The 19280-nt window shown below is 39.9% G+C and overlaps 1 protein-coding gene across 1 annotated transcript in view; it reads left to right on the forward strand.

Moving 5' to 3' along the window:
* LOC139309990 (vomeronasal type-2 receptor 26-like) overlaps nt 1-17682 on the forward strand; it is a gene marked incomplete at its 3' end in the record, with an annotated part of 38072 nt that extends 20390 nt beyond the window's left edge. Inside the window, exons 3-5 of the mRNA XM_070934173.1 lie at nt 13391-13618; nt 14869-14995; nt 16802-17682. Of these exons, the coding sequence (XP_070790274.1) occupies nt 13391-13618; nt 14869-14995; nt 16802-17682 (1236 nt within the window). The remainder of the gene's footprint in view (nt 1-13390; nt 13619-14868; nt 14996-16801) is intronic.
* Between the last annotated feature and the right edge of the window lie 1598 nt (nt 17683-19280).

The raw sequence follows: 19280 nt of genomic DNA on the forward strand, positions 1-19280 counted from the left end.
TTCTGACCAAGAAAAAAAGATGCTCAGGAATATTTTACGCCTCAAACACAACAGCTCTCAAACCAACAAGTTTTACATACATTTTTGCAACAAGATACAAAGTAAAAACAAAGCTTTAAATTGTACAGCCTTCAGCCATAAAGTGATAAAGTAGGCATAATTCAGGATTCCCAGAATCCAAGATTCCCAGTCAATGATATGCTTGCCCTGCCTTTAACTCTATATCTACACTAATTTCATGTAGTTACAAAACAAAAAGGCAACTGAACATCCCATCTACATCAGCTTCAGTGAGTGAGTGAGTGAGTGAGTGAGTGAGTGAGTGAGTGAGTGAGTCAGTCAGTCAGTCAGTCAGTCAGTCAGTCAGTCAGTCAGTCAGTCAGTCAGTTAGAATGCAGTTGTCAATTGTCCCATTGGGTTAGACAGCAAAAGAAACTTCTGGGACATTTTTTTACCAAGAGTATACCATATTTTTTGTAGTATAAGATGCTCCGGAGTATAAGAGGCACCTTAGTTTTGGGGAAGGAAAATAGAAAAAAAAATTCTGCCTCTGCCTACCAGGTATTCATCTGGCTAGCGTCCTTAGCCTGGTCAGCTTTAGCACACATTAGTTCGCTGGTTGTGAACATACACTGGGGATGATAAACAGCTTAAAAAGCACAGCTGATTGTCAGAGGGAGCTCCACTTAGTAAAGCAGGTGAAGCGCGGAAGCAGTAAGACAAGGCAGTAGGTTGCCATTTTGGGCTCCGTGCCTCGTGTTTTCATCCTCCAAACGCTCCATTTGAGAGCCGTTCATGGCTGCGGGGATCATAAAAAGCACATCGCCGCCCATCGCTACCCAAAAACATGATGTGCCAAAAATGGGGTATGCTGAAGCCTAAAACATGATGCACAGAGGCCAAACACACAATGTGCACAGGAAGCGATCAGTGGCGATGTGTTTTGGCAATCTCTGCAGCCTTGAATGGCTCTCAAATGGAGCGTTTGGAGGCTGAAAATGAGAGCCATTGTCTGTGGCAATCTCTGCAGCCAGGAAGTGGATGTGCTGAGGCTGAAGGGTGGGGCCGGCTGGTGGGTGGGGCTACATTCAGAGTATAAAACGAACCCAGATTTTCACCCTCTTTTTGGGGGGAGAAAGGTGTGCCTTATACTCCAAAAAATACGGTACATAAATAAATAAAATAGAGGAGATCCTGACTGTTAGCTTTCAGTAAGTGAGTTTTTGGGAATTAAATGATTCCCAAGATTAAGCCTGTTACCAAAAATAGAAACAAGGCAATGGGAAACTACAATGATCCCCAAATTTTCTTGATAGCACAGATTCAATCTTAGCTATGCTGTCATCTCAGTTGATGTTTGAAGGGTGATCCACAGGAAATTTGGTGTATTTGTCAGTATTTGAAAAGAGCAAAATAGCCTTTACCGTAAAGCAGATGTCAGGATTCCAAACGATGCCCTAATTAAATCATGAGCTTCGAGCCAAAAGATTTCTTTCTTCAAAAGAAATTCAATTATTTATTAGGAGTTTCATGTCAGCATGTTCCAAGTGAAGCCAACTCTGATCCCGCGTAACTTACGTTCCAGCTCTGAGCCTGTTTTCCCCCTCCCCCCAAGGTGTGTCATCAGTCACATTTTCCATCGAAGCAATTTTGCGGGTTGTAGAGATCATTCCTCTCTGGCAACTGTGTATAACCATGGAGACAGCCTTAACAGAGATATGGCTGGAATGTGCTTTTGTTTTGACTGATATGTTGCCTCACCACAGCTACAGAGTTCGTTTTCCCATCCCCCTTGCCAATGGCAACTCAAGAGCAGGCCAGAGATGCTTTCTGAGTTGACAGCAGATTTTTCTTCCATCAGATTCACTGTTGGAGCGAAACTTTTGATGGAGTGGATGAAAGTGGACAAAGATACCTACAGAAAAGAAGGGAAGGAGAGGAGAGGAGAGGAGAGGAGAGGAGAGGAGAGGAGAGGAGAGGAGAGGAGAGGAGAGAGGAAGGGAGGGGAGGGGAGGGGAGTGAAGGAAAGGAAAGGAAAGGAAAGGAAAGGAAAGGAAAGGAAAGGAAAGGAAAGGAAAGGAAAGGAAAGGAAAGGAAAGGAAAGGAAAGGATGATGTTTTCTTGGAATTTCCTTTTGTGAATGGAACCATTGCTAGGGACAATCAAAATTCATGATTTGCAGAAGATATTTATGGAAGCAAAATATTTAAGACTCAGGGTGAAATCCTATTCATTAGATTTTCATTTTGGCAGATAGACTTTTCTTCCTGTTGGATAAGTATGAAAGAACCTGAGATGTCTCATATTGAGCATCTCTGTTTGAGGTTATATAGCATGGAAGAAATTTCTTAGAAACTCTTTGACTCTTTTCTTTGACACTTCCAGGTAGAAAAGGGACATGTTACATGAATGGATGGATGGATGGATGGATGGATGGATGGATGGATGGACGGACATCTGGACATCTATTTGATTTGTTTGCATTCAATTCCAGACAGATGCACAGCAGCTCACAATAAAAAAATGAAGTATCCACTCTAAAACATAACATTCTGAATAATAAGGAATGCACAGTAAGTCTAAGGCCACATCAGCATCATAATGTTCAAAAGTCCACAGTAAGAAAACAGTAAATTCATCACGTCAAAAGCACAACTTTATAAAATAAACCAGTCACATATAATAGCATAAAAGAAAAACAATTAGAAATCAACCCAGCAGAATGATAGGTGTCCCAAATGCCCATAGAACAATTTGGTTGTGGATGCTTTCTGGGAATCCACTTATTTGAGTTACATTGGGACTTTTTCAGTTGGATCCCAGTTCACCCTGCAGGGAGGACTTTGCAAAACTCCTCCTTCCCCAGCTAATTATTAGAATGAAAGTGATTTCTTTCTTGCCTTCTTGCTAAATGTCAAGGGACTCTTTTTCCCTCTGGAAATTGTCTGCAGGAGGTCAACAGACTCAGCAGCAACACATTCAGCATCAGGAAAGTTAGTGTATAAGTTGTCTTGTCACCCTGGAAAGTTGGACTGAGCTTCATGGACACCAGGAGCTCTGCTTCTGCATTGGTCCAGTTTCCATCATTGGGGAAGTTCTCTCTGGACTTCATATTATATTAGAAAAATCAGTCTTGCAGCAATCTGCTTTCAACGTCTCCAAATGCTTCTGCTCTACTGATTCTGAGATCAGATGCAAGGCAGGGGATTCCTTCAGCTAACCCAGAAATGAACCCACTGCTTCTGCTTCTGATGGAGCTTTTGTTGCCCCAGGCAGCCTGTGGGATGCTCAGCACCAAGTGCTTCTTGACTTTGGGAAGGGATGAAAGAGACCCACTCAATCATTACAGGCCAGGAGGTCATCTCATCGGTGGGCTCTTCTCTGCAACAAATAATGTACACCTTGAGCTGCAGAATTTCAGTTTGAGTCCTTCTAAAAAGGTTCATAAGTAAGTCTCAGGATGTTGATTGATGTTATGTTACGTTGCCTTTGAGGAAAAATGAGGATGGAAGGCAGTGAGGTTTTATTTTATTATATTTTTTTATTTTATTTTGTTTGTCAAACAAAAAGAGGTATAACTATAGACATGAACACAGGAGATGAGTACAAATAAATGGGGATGGTAGGACAAGGATGGTAGGCACGCTGGTGCGCTTATGCATGTCCCCATACAGACCTCTTAGGAGGTTCACGGTAGACAATTTAAGGTTAAAGGTTTGAGGGTTTGTGGAAGTAACCACAGAGTCAGGTAGTGCATTCCAGACATTGACCACTCTGTTGCTGAAGTCGTATTTTTTGCAATCGAGTTTGGAGCGGTTTACCTTAAGTTTGTATCTATTGTTTGCCTGTGTATATTCGAGAATTGGTCAGGCAAAGGTTTTGAATGCACTAGTTAACAATTCGATGTTAATAAGAAGTTTCACAAAATTAGGTTAACAACCCTTAATGCCTTTTGGCAATGCTGTTACAGTGAGCTCTGGGGCTTAGATCATTTGAGATGAGTACTTCTAGGTCCTTGACAGAGTGAGGTTATTTATTTACTTGGATCAACAGTCACATCTGTATAGAAACAGCATGAAGTGGAACACATTCAGCAGATGAAACAAAAGCAAGCTTTAATGCTCAGCACCCTTGTCCAACTGATCCCTACATGGACAACTTGCTTTCATCTTTCAAGGTGATTAGCTTGGGAGGTCATGGTTATGGTCTCAGCATGGCCATTGAAGAAAAGGACAGGAGGCTCTTATTGGTCAGTCCCAATTCAGAGAAAAGGCTGATTTCTTTTCTGAGTCTTTCCTAGAAGATAGCTCTCTATCAGAGTCTCCTTTGGATGAGATGGGTGGCACTTAAATCTATTATTATTATTAGCGTCTGGTGTTGCTACAGTAGCCAGGAAACTACAATGCTATTGCAGAGTAGTAGTTTGGCATGCCTCATAATTCGAACAAATTGAATGAATCAATTTTCCAGAAAGATAGAACCTGCAATTCCAAAGACATCAGCAGTCAGCTCCTGGGTGCCTCCAGTCTTTCTCCGAAATTCTCTGCTATTGTTTTCTTCAATGATCCATGGATTTCTCTAAACTCGCCACAGCTAGTTGTCATTTCCCTGATGTGGACATGGGCATCTTCAGATGCTCCTTCTTGACTCACCTCTGTTTCCACTGATACCAAAGTGCTTTGAGCAGGCCCTCTGTTTTCTCTATCCACTCTCTCAAGCAAACAGGGATCGAGACCATTTACTCAAGAGAAAATGGGAAAGTTAGTACTTCTGTTCAATTCTTAAATGCTTTCTTTTCTTCCCCAACTTCATTCACACATTCAGTCTCATACATACCCATACATGCACACTTTAAACATGTAATACATGCATAATGGCCCTTTGATGGAATCTCAAATCCTGGTTCCTACATGGTGAGGTCCATGCAGATTTCTGAGCTACATTTTCAGACATGGTTTGCCAAAAATTTTTCCTGGGATGTTTTTTGACTTCTCCAACTGAGGTTGAGCTAATAGTGCAAGTGACAACAGTGCCCAGATTGTCTGGAGTGTGTCTGTTTTGACCTTCAAATAATCTAAGTAGAGAAGAGGAACTTTGGGGACAAAAACCTGTGCAGTCACAATAGCACATATGAAATGCATTAAGAGAATAACAGAGTTGGATGGGAAGACTTTGGAGGTCTTCTAGTCTAATCCACTGCACAAGCAGGAGACCCTATACCATTCCAGACAAATGGCTATCCAATCTTTTCTTAGGTTGGTGATTTCACCGAATGTAACATTATGGTAAAATCCACGTATCTTTTCAGGAAAACAAGAGTGACATACTGGAAAATTCTGTCGTTCCTTTTTGCCATTCAGGAAATCAACAAAGATCCTCTTCTCTTGCCCAACCTCACCCTCGGTTATAACCTCCATGACAACTTTCGAGACAAAATGTTGACATTGGATGGTCTGTTGGATTTGCTTTCGACTGGAGAGGCCAATGTTCCCAACTACAGCTGCGGAAGGAAGAGAAACATGCTGGTTCTCCTGGAAGAGACCAACTCTGATATATCCATCCTCATGGCTGCCATATTGGGCATCTACAAAATCCCACAGGTATAGAGCCAGTGAATCGCTTCAATGTTAATTAAGCATGGATTAAGATACAAGAGACAAGAACAAATATTGATACAACCATAATTAACAGTTATAAATTGAGTACAAATATTAATTTGTAATATTTCACGTTGCTCAGATCTTGCACTATGCAGGCTCTGAGGAAGCATCAGCTTTTCAGAAAATGGGATCTGGATTTCTTCTTAACATCCATTGTTGACAGTTACGTTTTCTGCATTTGAAAAAATGTGAAACCCCCCCCCTTTTTTTTTTAGTTTGTTAGTTGTTTAGCTTTTAATCTGTCAATGGGTTTTATTTTGAATTGTTTTAAATTTGGGCCAAAGTATATAATTCTTTTAATAATTTTAAATTTTATATTGTTATGTGTTTTAGTTCTGGCTGTGCACCGCCCTGAGTCCATCAGGAGAAGGGCAGTATATAAATTGAATAAATAAATAAATAAATAAATTTCTGATCCCCTATTAAATCCACCAAGGTAGGCTGGAATCTTCCAGCCACTACCTAAGCTCTGACATTATCTTTTCAGGATCTAATAGGTCTTCTTCTTCTGCCATATCCATCATCGGACGTTGGTGATCATGTTGTCAAATCCTATTTTTTCAACAGCCACATGAAAAAGTGCTGCTGAGTTTTGTCCAAACCAGTCCATTAGGTTTTGAAGCCACGATGTTCTTCTTCAGCCTGGACTTCGTTTGCCTTCAATCTTTCCCTGGAGGATTAAGTGAAGGATGCCGTATTTTTCTGGGTGTCGCATCACATGTCCAAAATATTCTAACTTTCGCTGTTTAATGGCTTTGATGAATTCCCTTTGCTTTCCCAGGCGGCTTATCACCTCCTCATTTGTGATTTTTGTTAACCCAGTTCATACGAAAAAGCCATCTGTAAATCCACATTTCTTTCTTTTTTTTATTTTAAAAACAGGCTTTATTAAACATAAAAAGATAAAATATCATATCATGTACACATAAAATACATTTGTGTTAATACAAACAACATTACTTACTAAAACTAAAACAACAACAACAACAACAAAGAGAAAATTTCCCCCCCTGTTCCCCCCACCCTTTACCCCCCTTCATCCCCCCTTCCCCCCCCCCCCGACTTCCCAGAGCAAAATACAAGGTATTTCATTTAGTTAAACATAAACTAGATTAATCTACTTATCCTCAAAGTACTACCTCCCCCACTGAAACCTTAACTCCACTATCGATAACCAAATACTTCTAATACTAACAGTCATTCATAAGCTATTTGATATTTTCTTGTCTGATAATTATTTTGAATATAATCAATCCATCTTCTCCATTCCGATACGTATCTTTCTTGCGTGTGGTCCTTCAAATACGCCGAGATTTTCGCCATTTCTGCTAGGTTTGTTACTTTCAATGTCCACTCTTCAATAGTAGGCAAAGAGTCTTTCTTCCAATATTGAGCTACCAGCAGCCTAGCTGCTGATATTAAGTTCAAAGTCAATTTAGTCTCTAAAACTGTACAGTCTGTAGTTATACCCAATAGAAACAATTGAGGAGTAAATTTTAACCTTCTTTTCAAAATGTTCTGCATCACCCACCAAATTTTTATCCAAAATGTCTTGATTTTCTTGCAAGTCCACCATATATGGTAATAGGTTGCATCATTACATTCACATCTCCAACATTTAGCTTGCAAATTCGAGTACATACATGATAATTTCTTAGGATCTAAGTGCCATCTATAAAACATTTTATAAAAATTCTCTCTCAAATTTTGTGCTTGCGTAAATTTAACATTTCTGACCCAAATCTTTTCCCACGTTTCCATCATCACTGGTTCCTGAAAGTTTTGTGCCCATTTAATCATACAATCTTTAACCAATTCAGTTTCTGAGTCTATTTCCAGTAATGCATTATACAACCTTTTAATATGCATCTGACTTTGATCTCTAATCTGTTTCACCAAATTTTCCTCATTTTGCATAACCCCAATTTTTTGATCCTCCCTCCATCTAGCTTGGAGCTGACCATACTGAAACCAAGTAAAAATTATCCCTTCTTCTTTTAATTCATCTAAAGATTTCAATTGCAACTTGCCCCTTTCCAAAAGAAGAAGCTCTTTATAAGTAATCACCTCTATTCTTTGCTCTGTACTTATATTTTCTATTACATGTCTGGGGTTTGCCCATATAGGTATCTTGTAGTTCAGCTTATATTGGTACTTTTTCCAAATCCTCAACAATGCATTTCTAAGTATATGACCCTTAAACACTTTATCCACTTTTTTTTCATACAACAAATAAGCATGCCATCCATATAACATGATTATAACAAATCATAACCTTCTATATTTAACATTCTTTCTTCAGTTAAGTTGAACCAGTCACTAATTTGCGATAAAGATGCAGCTTCATAATACAATCTTAAATTAGGCATTTTAAGGCCTCCTCTCTCACGTGTATCCTGTATAATTTTCAGTTTCATTCTTGGTTTCTCCCCAGCCCAAATAAAAGTATTAACCCCTTTCTGCCATTCCATCAAATTTCCATCGTTTTTAAGCACTGGTATCATTTGAAACAGAAATAAAAACCTATGAAATACATTCATTTTTATTGCTGCTATCCTTCCCAATAGTGATAGTTGTAACTTTTTCCATTTTTCCATTTCTTTCTGTACTTTTTGCCAGAGAATTTCATAATTGTTTTTATACAATATCGTATTTGAGGCTGCAATATATATTCCTAGATACTTAACCTTATAACTACTTCAAACCCCGTTATCCTGCCTAACTCTTCTCTTTGAGTCACAGATAAATTCTTAATTATCATCTTTGTCTTGTGTAAATTTACTTTAAATCCAGATACTTTACCATATTCAGCTACCAAATCCAACACATAGGGAGCCACTTCTATAGGTTGAGATAAAGTAAGAACCAGGTCGTCTGCAAACGCTCTTAATCTATAATCCTGCTGTCTAATTACAATTCCTTTTATTTTCTCAGAATCACGTATCTTATTGAGCAAAACTTCTAAAGTTAAAATAAACAACAGTGGCCACTGTTGTATAAATCTCCTTTTTTTCACTCCAGATCAGCTACACTTATATTTCACCGATCCTGACTGATGAAACTCAGTTACCTTTTCCCTACCGGACTGTCCCTAAAGAAGGTGCTCAAAACCTGGGGATTATTAAACTACTGCTTTATTTTCGATGGACATTCATTGGCATCTTTGCTGCAGACAGTGATAACGGAGAACATTTCATTAGGACCTTCGTTCCTGTGCTGGCTCAGAATGGCATCTGTGTTGTTTTTTCACAAATCATATTATTAAATGATGAGAACTTCCAGCATCTGATTTCTGTTTTCAACCTATGGGCCCAAATCAATGTATTTGTTTATTACTCAGAGTTTACATTCATCGAGGGAGCCTTTCTCCTAGAAAACATATTAAATTCCTTGCAAAAGCCTATTGAAGGAAAAGTTTGGATCACAACCGCTTTGTGGGATCTCACCATTGAATTATCATATAATACTCTCTCTTTCAGATACACCCATATCATTTTTTCTTTTCTTATCCAGACCAGCCAAAGGACCAAATTTGACGATATCATAGATTTCTATCTTTTTCTCAAAGCATTTATGACTAAGAAATTTCATTGCTCATATGGGAAGCCTGCCTTGTCTGTGAAAGGCTGGACAAGGTGTACAGAGAAAGAGAACTTGGAAACTCTACCTCAGCAGAAGATTGACAGGATCTTTTCTCTAGATAACTCCTTAACTTACAATGCCATCCAGATTGTGGCACATGCCTTAAATGTGGTCAATTCACCCAGATCCCAGAGGACAAGGATGGAGAGAAAAGACAAGGTGGAAGTTGAAAGCATTCAACCATGGCAGGTATCTCCTTATCAGGTTTTTTTTTTTTTTTTTTTTTTTTAATTTGATTTATATGCCGCCCTTCTCCGGAGACTCAGGGCGGCTTACAATGCGTTAAGCAATAGCCTTCATTCTTTTGTATATTTTATACAAAGTCAGCTTATTGCCCCCACAAACTGGGTCCTCATTTCACCTACCTTAGAAAGGATGGAAGGCTGAGTCAACCTTGAGCCTTGGAGAGATTTGAACCAGCAGAAATTGCAGGCAGCTGTGTTAATAACAGGGTGCACTAAACCCCTGTACTATCAAGGCTCATGTATGTTGCTAAGGGCGACATCTAGATGGTCAACATTGTGAAACACTCTGTTGCTTTAAGAAAAACTTTTAAAGTCACTGGTAGGCTTTTAGCTGAGGTTTTAAAGGACCTTGCAGAGTGCTCTGTAAGGAATTTTAGAAGATTTTAAGCTAGGATTTTAACCAGGATTTTAAATATTTTAACCAACTTATTTATAATGACGCGGGAAAACACCCGAGATTTTAATTTTTTGCATATATATATATATATGTGTGTGTGTGTGTGTGTGTGTGTGTGTGTGTGTGTGTCTGTGTGTCTGTGTGTTTTTCCTCTAGCCAGGTTTTTCCCACGTAACCAAGGTTTCTCTGCAGCCCTAGCTCAGTAGAATCACATCCACTCGATTCTGGGCTTTTTTCTTTCTGGCAGCCAGCAAGTTCTTGCTGCCAGGTGAGAGACTTATATAGATCTATTTCTGGCTTGTTAGCCATCATCAGTAAGCCACACCCACATCTCATGTATCCTCCCTGTAAAGGTACAATATCTATTTTCTTACTTCTTCGTAGGATTTATGTGTGTTTTTCCTCTAGCCAGGTTTTTCCTACATAACCAAGGTTTTTCTGCAGCCCTAGCTCAGTAGAATCACATCCACTTGATTCTGGGCTTTTTTCTTTCTGGCAGCCAGCAAGTTCTTGCTGCCAGATGAGAGACTTTTTCTATTTCTGGCTCGTTAGCCATCATCAGTAAGCCACACCCACATCTCATGTATCCTCTCTGTAAGAAAATAGATAGGGTACCTTTACAGGTACTTTGACTTTAAAGGAACCAAACTAATCTCCAAAACTGAACACTTCAACAAGAGAATAATCATGGAAGCCATAGAAATAGAGAAACACCACCATAACATGAATAAACGTGATGATACCTCCTGCCTACCAGACATCTGGAAACTAGCCCTAGCCAACAAACAAGTCCCAGCCACGAAAATTGTCACCGGATCCAGGACAACACATGACACCACCACCAATCAACCAGATTCAAACCCAATCTCATCCCATAGACGAAATACAACCACCATCCAGAAGCCAGACCACGGCAGCATCACCAGCTGCTGCACACACACCCTCCGATCCCCACACAAAGAAAACTGACACACGCCATGAACACATGACAAGACCTCAAACTCGAAGCCAAACCTAAGCCCGGGATGCTGCATCACAACCATCTGCTCAAGACATCACATTACAGAACTCAGAATGCCACAACACTAAAGCTCAGGATGCCACAACACAGCCAACTACCCAGGATGTTGCAGCACAATACTCAGGACATCATAACAATCGAGCTCAGGATGCTACTACACAACCCATTACCCAGGTCGTTAAAACACAAAAGACTAATAGGCAGGGCCTTACCCACACAGGATGTTATGAAACATCTGACTAATCTGCAAACATCAGCTCCATCAACTAATCAAGATGTAACAACACAGCCAACCAACCCACTTTCAGCAACAAAGCCAAAACTCCCCACCTCCCCACCAGTATTGATAGAGAGACGGCAGCTCCGATCACGCTTTGCTCACACAAGCACGAAGCTGAAAGCACCAGCCTGAAGATGACAAGTGAGTCCTCGTTGAAATGTTGCCAAGATACTCTCAATCTTACACGGGAAAAGACCCGTATATGCCAAGACTTGCATACACAATAAACCATTTTATACCAAATTTATATTTTGCTGATAAAGAAATGAAGGGAGACTAGTATAGATCTATTTCAAGCTTTTTAGCTTTCATCAGCTAGTCATCAGCTAGCGGCTGCTTGAGGGCTCCTGGATTGGAGCTGAAAGGTGAAAGGATATACTGGTTGTATCAGCACCTTTTTAAATATATATAATGTTATACATCCTAATTACGACCCTTTTTCTCTTAATCATAGAGTATAGTCCGTAGGACTTGATATTATATAACATACTTATATCGCTTGTTTACATAGTTATAACATAATTCTCTATACATTTAGCACTCTTATATATTTTAATTTGCAGTTATGTACAGTCTAATAATAATATTGCTTGCAATATATATTCTTCTATATGGTTTTATACCTGTATTCGTTTCTAACGTATTGACCCTCTTTCATCATTAATTTTCTAAGCTTTGCATCTATTATCTAGCCAATAGGCCCCATATTTTAGTAATACGTTGTTTCTCCTTTGTCTTTAATTTCCATTGTTAACTTGTCTGTTTTGGCACATTCCAATATTTTCTTTATTACCATTTCCTCTGTTGGTATACTTTTGTTTTTCCAATTTTGTGCATACGTAATTCCGTTGACGCTGTTATTACGTGTAACATTAAATATAGAATTACTCTTTCTTTTACATTTGGCCTCCAGCATTGTGAATGGCAAATTATAACTTCCCTATGTTGTCACACACCACTACAATTATTTTACTTCATGTATTGTACTTCATGTGCTTTGAGCTTTTCTTTCTTCAGATTCTAGAATTTGATGCTTGTGGAAAGGGATTTTGGATTATCTTCCAATTTATTATAATATAACAAAACATTGTACTTAATTTTAAAATTATCAGTGTATATTCTTGTAAAATCACCTGAAGAGTGCCAGAATCAATATTCAAGCTTTCCCTCAGAATCAGTGTTCAAGCTTTCTTCAGATAATGAGCAGATGGAAGAGTCAATTATAAATATTGACATTTGCTTCCCAATTTCCTAAAGCCAATTCATAACACAGGAAGTTTATAAGAAGAGATTAGATAACCATTTGTCTGAAGTAGTGTAGGGTTTCTTACTTAAGCAGGGGGTTGGACTAGAAGACCTCCAAGGTCCCTTCCAACTTTGTTAAATTATTATTATAATTATTAAATTATTATATTTCCAGGACTGAGTTGTACAAGCTGATGCTGTGTCTTCTACAATAAGGAGACATTTTCTGACAGTGTGAACAATCAACCAATGGAACAGCTTGCCTTCAGAAGTTGTGGGAACTTCATCATTGGAAGCCTTCAAGAAGAGATTGGACTGCCATTTGTCAGAAATGGTGTAGGGTCTCCTGCTTGGGCAGGGGGTTGAACTAGATGACCTACAAGGTCGCTTCCAACCCTGTTAATCTATCTCTCTTGTGGAATGAAAACACAGGACCCAAAATAAATAATCAAGGCTCACTGCTGTGTTTGTTATTCAATGTGCACAGGAGAAACTCTCCAAAGAATGTTAAGATAAATCTCTGTAGACAAAACCATGTATCTATAGCTATGCTGGACATCTCAGGGAGGAGGGGAAAACTCATGGATAAGCAACAGATAATGTAAGCAAATATATTTGTAAGTAATGGATTTCCCTTCTCCTGCCCTTCTGCCATCTGCTTATCTTCAAGAGAACTAAGGGGAGAAATAAAACAAGAAAACAAGAAAATATGGGCTAGTTGGGAATGCCAGACGTTGGAAAGAAAACATCCGCCATTGGTACCTGAAGGAGAAATCTATGGAGATTGTCCTGAGAAGAAAACAGGCTGCAGCTCAATAAGCCAAATTCCTTATATCTCTGAACATCAACTTGTTTAGATGATTCCAGTTGTATAAAAACCTCTTTCCTTATATTCTGTAGCTTCACCATTTCCTGAAGAATCCTCAGATCTACAACAACACCATAGAAGGAATGTATTTGGATAGAAATGGAGATTTGATGGCTGACTTTGACATTGTGAGCTGGGTGTTGTTTCCTAATAAGTCGAACACCAGAGTGAAATTTGGGAGTCTAGACAGAGAAGGAACCATTGGAGTCAAATTCAGCATCAACAAGGAAGCCATCACGAGCCCTCAGTGGCTCAATCAGGTAGAGGAAGAGGTTTCCTATCTCTTTACCCTGTTTCCCTGAAAATAAGACATTCCCTGATAATAAGTCCAATCAGGTTTTTGAGTGCATGCACTAAAATAAGCCCCCCGCCCAAAAAAAAAGCCCTCCCCAAAAATATTTAAGCACCTGAGCAGCCAGTCCTCCCCATTTCCTCTAGTTAGGGTTAGGGAAATTAGAGCTGGAAATCAGCAAAGGGAGCCTCGTCTTGCTCCAAACACCCCAAAATAATAAGACCTCCCCCAAAAAAAGGCCAAGCGCTGATTTCAGGGTTCAAAAAATATAAGACAGGCTCTTATTTTGGGGAAAACACAGTAGTTTTGTCCATCATCTCAATCAATGTACCCCTCCATCCCAAACTATATATAAGACCGACTGCCTTCAAATTCATGCTTCAGAATTATATTCTTTCATTTATAACCAGCAAAGGAAAAGATGCTTCATGACTTATACAGTAGAAGACTTTGGTCTGGGGTCATAGAGGGAAAAATGTGGAGATGGGGGGAAATGGAAGCAGGATTTAAGAGGAGGGGAGAAATAAAATCAATTGAGTTACACATGTTCATTTGGACATGTATACATTCAAGAATTTGACCTTATTTGGTAGAACAAAAGTGCAAAACCCATCATATTGAAGAATTTCAGAATTCTAATTTCTCCTCCATATGATCTGTTTTTCCAAAGGTTTCTCTGACAGCCTTCCAGAGACAGTCCTCCAAAATGGAAGCATGTCTGACTATCATGCTTCCAGTTTCAAGAGTAACGTTCTAGAAAATTCTCTGGAGTGGCCACCACAACATGGCCCAGAGGAGAAACAGAATGGTCCACTTCTAGTCCATTTTGCACATACCTCTTGTTTTTCCTGCCTCTCCAGTCCTCTCAAGAAAGCAGTACTCATGAAACAAAAGCCATTTCAGAAGGAAACTTTTATTGGAAGATTGTGATAGCAAGAGATCTAGGCAGGAATTAAGTTTCCCGCTCAAAACAGTAAAGTGCAGACAGAGCCCCTCCCAAAGCCCAATAAATCAACAAGCCAATCTCGAAGTGTAAAGATATTATGAGATATTCAGGCTGAGGAGGTGATAAATGCCGGTCTCCAAGGCAACACTGCTGCTCTTCTCCGGAGACAAGATAAGCTATGGGACCTGACTATCCCATTCCAACACTATAATTCATTTCATAGCTAATCAGTTTTGCAGATGCTTCTGAATGCAAATTCTGTTCACTTTCAGCCCTTGCCTCACTCCCAGTGTGTGGAGCCTTGTCAACCTGGCTATTTCAAGGTGGTCCAGGAAGGAAAACCAATCTGTTGCTACAACTGCGTCCCATGTGCAGAAGGGAGCATTTCCACCCAAGAAGGTGGGTGAATGGGAATCAAAACAGTTCTTGGAATAGGAGCAAAGGTTCCTGCAGATCTTCTCTAAGAAGATATTTCTAATATCTTCTAAGTATTGGGGGGGGCAGGGACTATTAATTTAACTATCAGAATTAATTTCATCAAGGATATAACAATAATATAAGCTGGGAGAATTCATTGGAATGAGAGGTTAAGTGTAGAAGAAGCCAAGCAGCTATCAAGAAGCATATGTGACTTTGTGAAGGATCAGTTGAAGTGACATGAAGCACCCCTTTGTTTCACCATGACAAACAGAATGATGTTGCTTCTACAGTATGAAGCTCTCCATTGAGATAAATTAATCTCCAATGTCAGGGTTCCAAGTAACACCCCCAATGAAAGAAAATTCCGAGGCTCGACTTTCCCCAAAATTACATGTTAATGAAGATGTCCTATTGGCACATCTGGGAAAACCCAAATCTGAAAGCTTCCAGGTTTTCCTCACTCAAAGGAAAGCTCAAGTCCCTGCCCAACACCCACAAGTCCATCACATGGCCCAATCCAAACACCATGCTGACTGGAAATGCCTCCCGGTTCTAACCCTCCAGGTGCAGGGCAAGATGTCCTTGACTTTCTGAGAAAGGAATGTTATTATGGCTACCGGTATATATCACCCATGCTCCATACAATCCCCCCATCACAGTTTCCCACAGTAGTAAATGTGGCGGGCCTGAAGATGCAATGAAAAAGATGGTTTCCAGCCTGACAGCCAACTCACACAGGACCTAGTCAGTAATCTTGCCATCTCCTCCATTCCAGGGTGGACTCGGGATAGACACATTTCTGTCTAACCATCTTCCTCCAAAGTATCCAAGGAGTAGGCAAGCATGATCTGTGTTTCCTGTGGAGTAGCTATTTGGGGGAATACATTGCTACCGGAGAGGAACCTCTCCTCATTATGGCGATTAGAAAGAAAACCAGACAACTTTATCTGCCCCTTTTTAATCATTAACCATTGGGATTTGATGGAACAAAATGAAAGCAATACAATATTGAAAAATATTGCTATTGTTCAATATTGCTATTCAAAACTGCTATTGCAGTTGAACAATATTGCCATTGAATTTCAATTTGATCCATCAATTAATAGGTAATAGGACAAATCAAACTCCATTTTGGAAAACCAGAATATTCCAAACTTGTCAAATTGGCTAGTCCTAGTCCATTAGAAACCTTCCTACATGATGTAGATCAGGGGTGTCAAACTCAAGACCAATGGGCTGCATCTGGCCTACGATGTGGTTAGATCCAGCCCATGGGGTTGTCCTGGTCTACCCAATGAGTATAGGAAATCTCAGGCTAGCATGGCTTCAGCCCAGTCTACCCAATGGAATGAGGAAAGATCGGACCAGCGTGGCTTCAGCCTGGTCTACCCAATGCGAAGAGGAAACATGCTAGCAGTTTGGGGAGTGGTGTCAAGCTGGCCACACCCACCCAGTCAGCCACGCCTGACTACCCCCACCCCCCAAGGTCAACCATAGCCCTGATGCAGTCCTCAATGAAATTAAGTTTGACACCGCTGATGTAGATGGTTGCTTCCTAGAATTGTCTCCTCTCAAATTCTGCCCCTAATCTAGCTACACTTTCTCAACTTGAGACACATACTAATGCAAAGAAGCACAGGTATACACATACTCCTAATTTTTTTATCTCTGCCTCCCATCCCCTGCAGATGAATATACACACAAATTCAGATGTGGGATTCCTGATTTCAAAATCTAACTCCCATCCTATAAATGCATGGTAAATATTACATTTTTCCTCTATAGATGCAGACCACTGCATCAGATGTCCAGACACTCAGTATCAGAACAAGCATCGAGATCAATGTATCCTCAAAACTGTCACTTTTTTGTCCCATCAAGAGTATTTGGGAATTATTCTTACTTTCTTTGCCCTATTCCTGATCTTAACCACAGTTTTAGTCTTGGGAATCTTCATTAAATTCCAAGAAACTCCAATTGTCAAAGCCAACAACCGGGACCTCTCCTATATCCTCCTGGTCTCCCTTCTTCTTTGCTTCTTGACTTCCTTTCTCTTCATTGGTCGGCCAAGGAGAACCACCTGCCTTCTCCGACAAACAATTTTCAGCATCATCTTCTCAATTGCCGTGTCTACCGTCTTGGCCAAAACAGTCATGGTGGTGCTGGCCTTCCTGGCCACAAAGCCAGGAAACAGAGTGAGAGCGTGGCTGGGCAAGAGTCTGACCAGCACCATCATCATTTCTTGTTCCAGTGTCCAGGTTGTCACTTGTTTCACCTGGTTAGGAGTCTTTCCTTCATTCCCTGATTCTGACATGTATTCTCAGCCTAGAGAGATTGTTCTGCAGTGCAATGAAGGCTCTGTCACTATGTTTTATGTTGCCCTTGGTTACATGGGTTTTCAGGCTGCCATTTGCTTCATAGTGGCCTTCCTGGCCAGGAATCTACCTGGGTCCTTCAACGAAGCCAAGCTGATCACCTTCAGCATGCTGGTCTTTTGCAGTGTCTGGATCTCCTTTGTGCCTACCTATCTCAGCACCAAAGGGAAATTCACGGTGGCTGTGCAGGTCTTCTCCATCTTGGCTTCCAGTGCTGGTCTGCTGGGTTGCATCTTCATCCCTAAGTGTTACATCATTTTGCTGAGGCCAGATCTGAATACAAAGGAACATCTGATGTTCAAAAGTGAAGTAAAAAAGTGATGCTGATGGATGTTCTGGGAGTATAATTCCCACCCAATATAATTCTCACCCATTGGGTATTTTTCAGGAGAAAACACTATCAGGCTGCTTTTTGAAGTGATCTCCTGCTTAAGCCTAATTTCCATGCTTTTAAGTTTCTGTGTCTGGTAGTATTATTTAGCATTTTGGGCTTCATTATCAGCCTTTAAGTGAGGATGTTATTAGAATTTTAGTGTGACAGTGTTGACCTCCTTTCAGATTTTAGGAAAACGTGTTTTTCTTCTGTTTTTTCATGGGGAAAAAACAGCCTTTTCAACAACTGAATCTTAGTCAGTGTATTCTGAAAGTAATTGAATACACTTTAAAGCTTTAAGTAAGATAATAATCCATCTTGGAAAGAGCATGATGTAACCCATAAATTTACCACATTTGGAAAGTAATCTCTGATCAATGTTTTCTATTGTTCACTTGTCAAATGTAATAAATGTCTTTCATTCTTTCATTGGTTTCTTTCTGATGTATCACATGTACCAAATTTTTGTATCATTGTTTCTCTACCCTATTAAAAGACTTGGGCTTCCCCCATTCCATAAATGCTTTTCACTGTGCCTGCGATTTGTGTTTTTGGGTAGGGCTGAACCAGTGGTGGGATTCAAAATTTTTTACTACCAGTTCTATAGGTGTTGCTTGTTGGGCGTCGCTTGGTGGGCATGGCAGGGAAAGGATACTGTAAAATCTCCATTCCCTCCCCACTCCAGGGAAGGGTTACTGCAAAATCCCCATTTCCTCCCGATCAGCTGGGACTCAGGAAGCAGAGAATAGATTGGGGAGGGGCCAGTCAGAGGTAGTATTTACTGGTTCTCCGAACTACTCAAAATTTCCCGTACTGGTTCTCCAGAACCGGTCAGAACGTGATGAAACCCACCTCTGGGGTGAACAACTTACTTTTACAAAAGGAAAAAGTGCTTTTAATCTCTCAGATTCAGAGAAATAAGGCCAAAGAATTGGGGAAAATAAAGCTGCAACATAAATGATCATCACCTTTTTTTTTAATCCAAGGGACATTAATTCACTAATAAAATATTTATAATTATTAAGATCCACCAAAGAGGTAGAAGAAAGTATTTTTTCTCTATAATCTATCCTGTCTGACAATCAAAACTATAGATCAGAAGTTCATTTCTTTTTATTTGTGGGGTCCTTGGTGCTCCCTATGTGGGCTTGTTTTCTTGCAGATGGTTCATGTCCCAAACTAGGTAAAATAGAATAGAATTCTTTATTGGCCAAGTGCGATTGGACACTCAAGGAATTTGTCTTGGGTGCATAGGCTCTCAGTGTATATAAGGAGAATAAAATATATTCATCAAGAATAAAAAGATATAACATTTAGTGATAATCAAGGACAATGTTGTGGGAATTAGTTGTTAAGCAGAGTGAGGGCATTCGGGGGGAGGGAAACATCATCAGGGCTGATAACTATCATGAGTGACTAACAATCATGATTTATTTATTTATTTATTTATTTATTTATTTATTTATTTATTTATTGGATCGATTTATATGCCACCCTTCTCCGGAGACTCAGGGCG

The sequence above is a fragment of the Pituophis catenifer genome, unplaced genomic scaffold (genome assembly GCF_029215685.1).
Source record: "Pituophis catenifer annectens isolate HBS135680 unplaced genomic scaffold, rPitCat1.0.hap2 SCAF_2, whole genome shotgun sequence".
NCBI classification, from domain to species: domain Eukaryota; kingdom Metazoa; phylum Chordata; class Lepidosauria; order Squamata; family Colubridae; genus Pituophis; species Pituophis catenifer.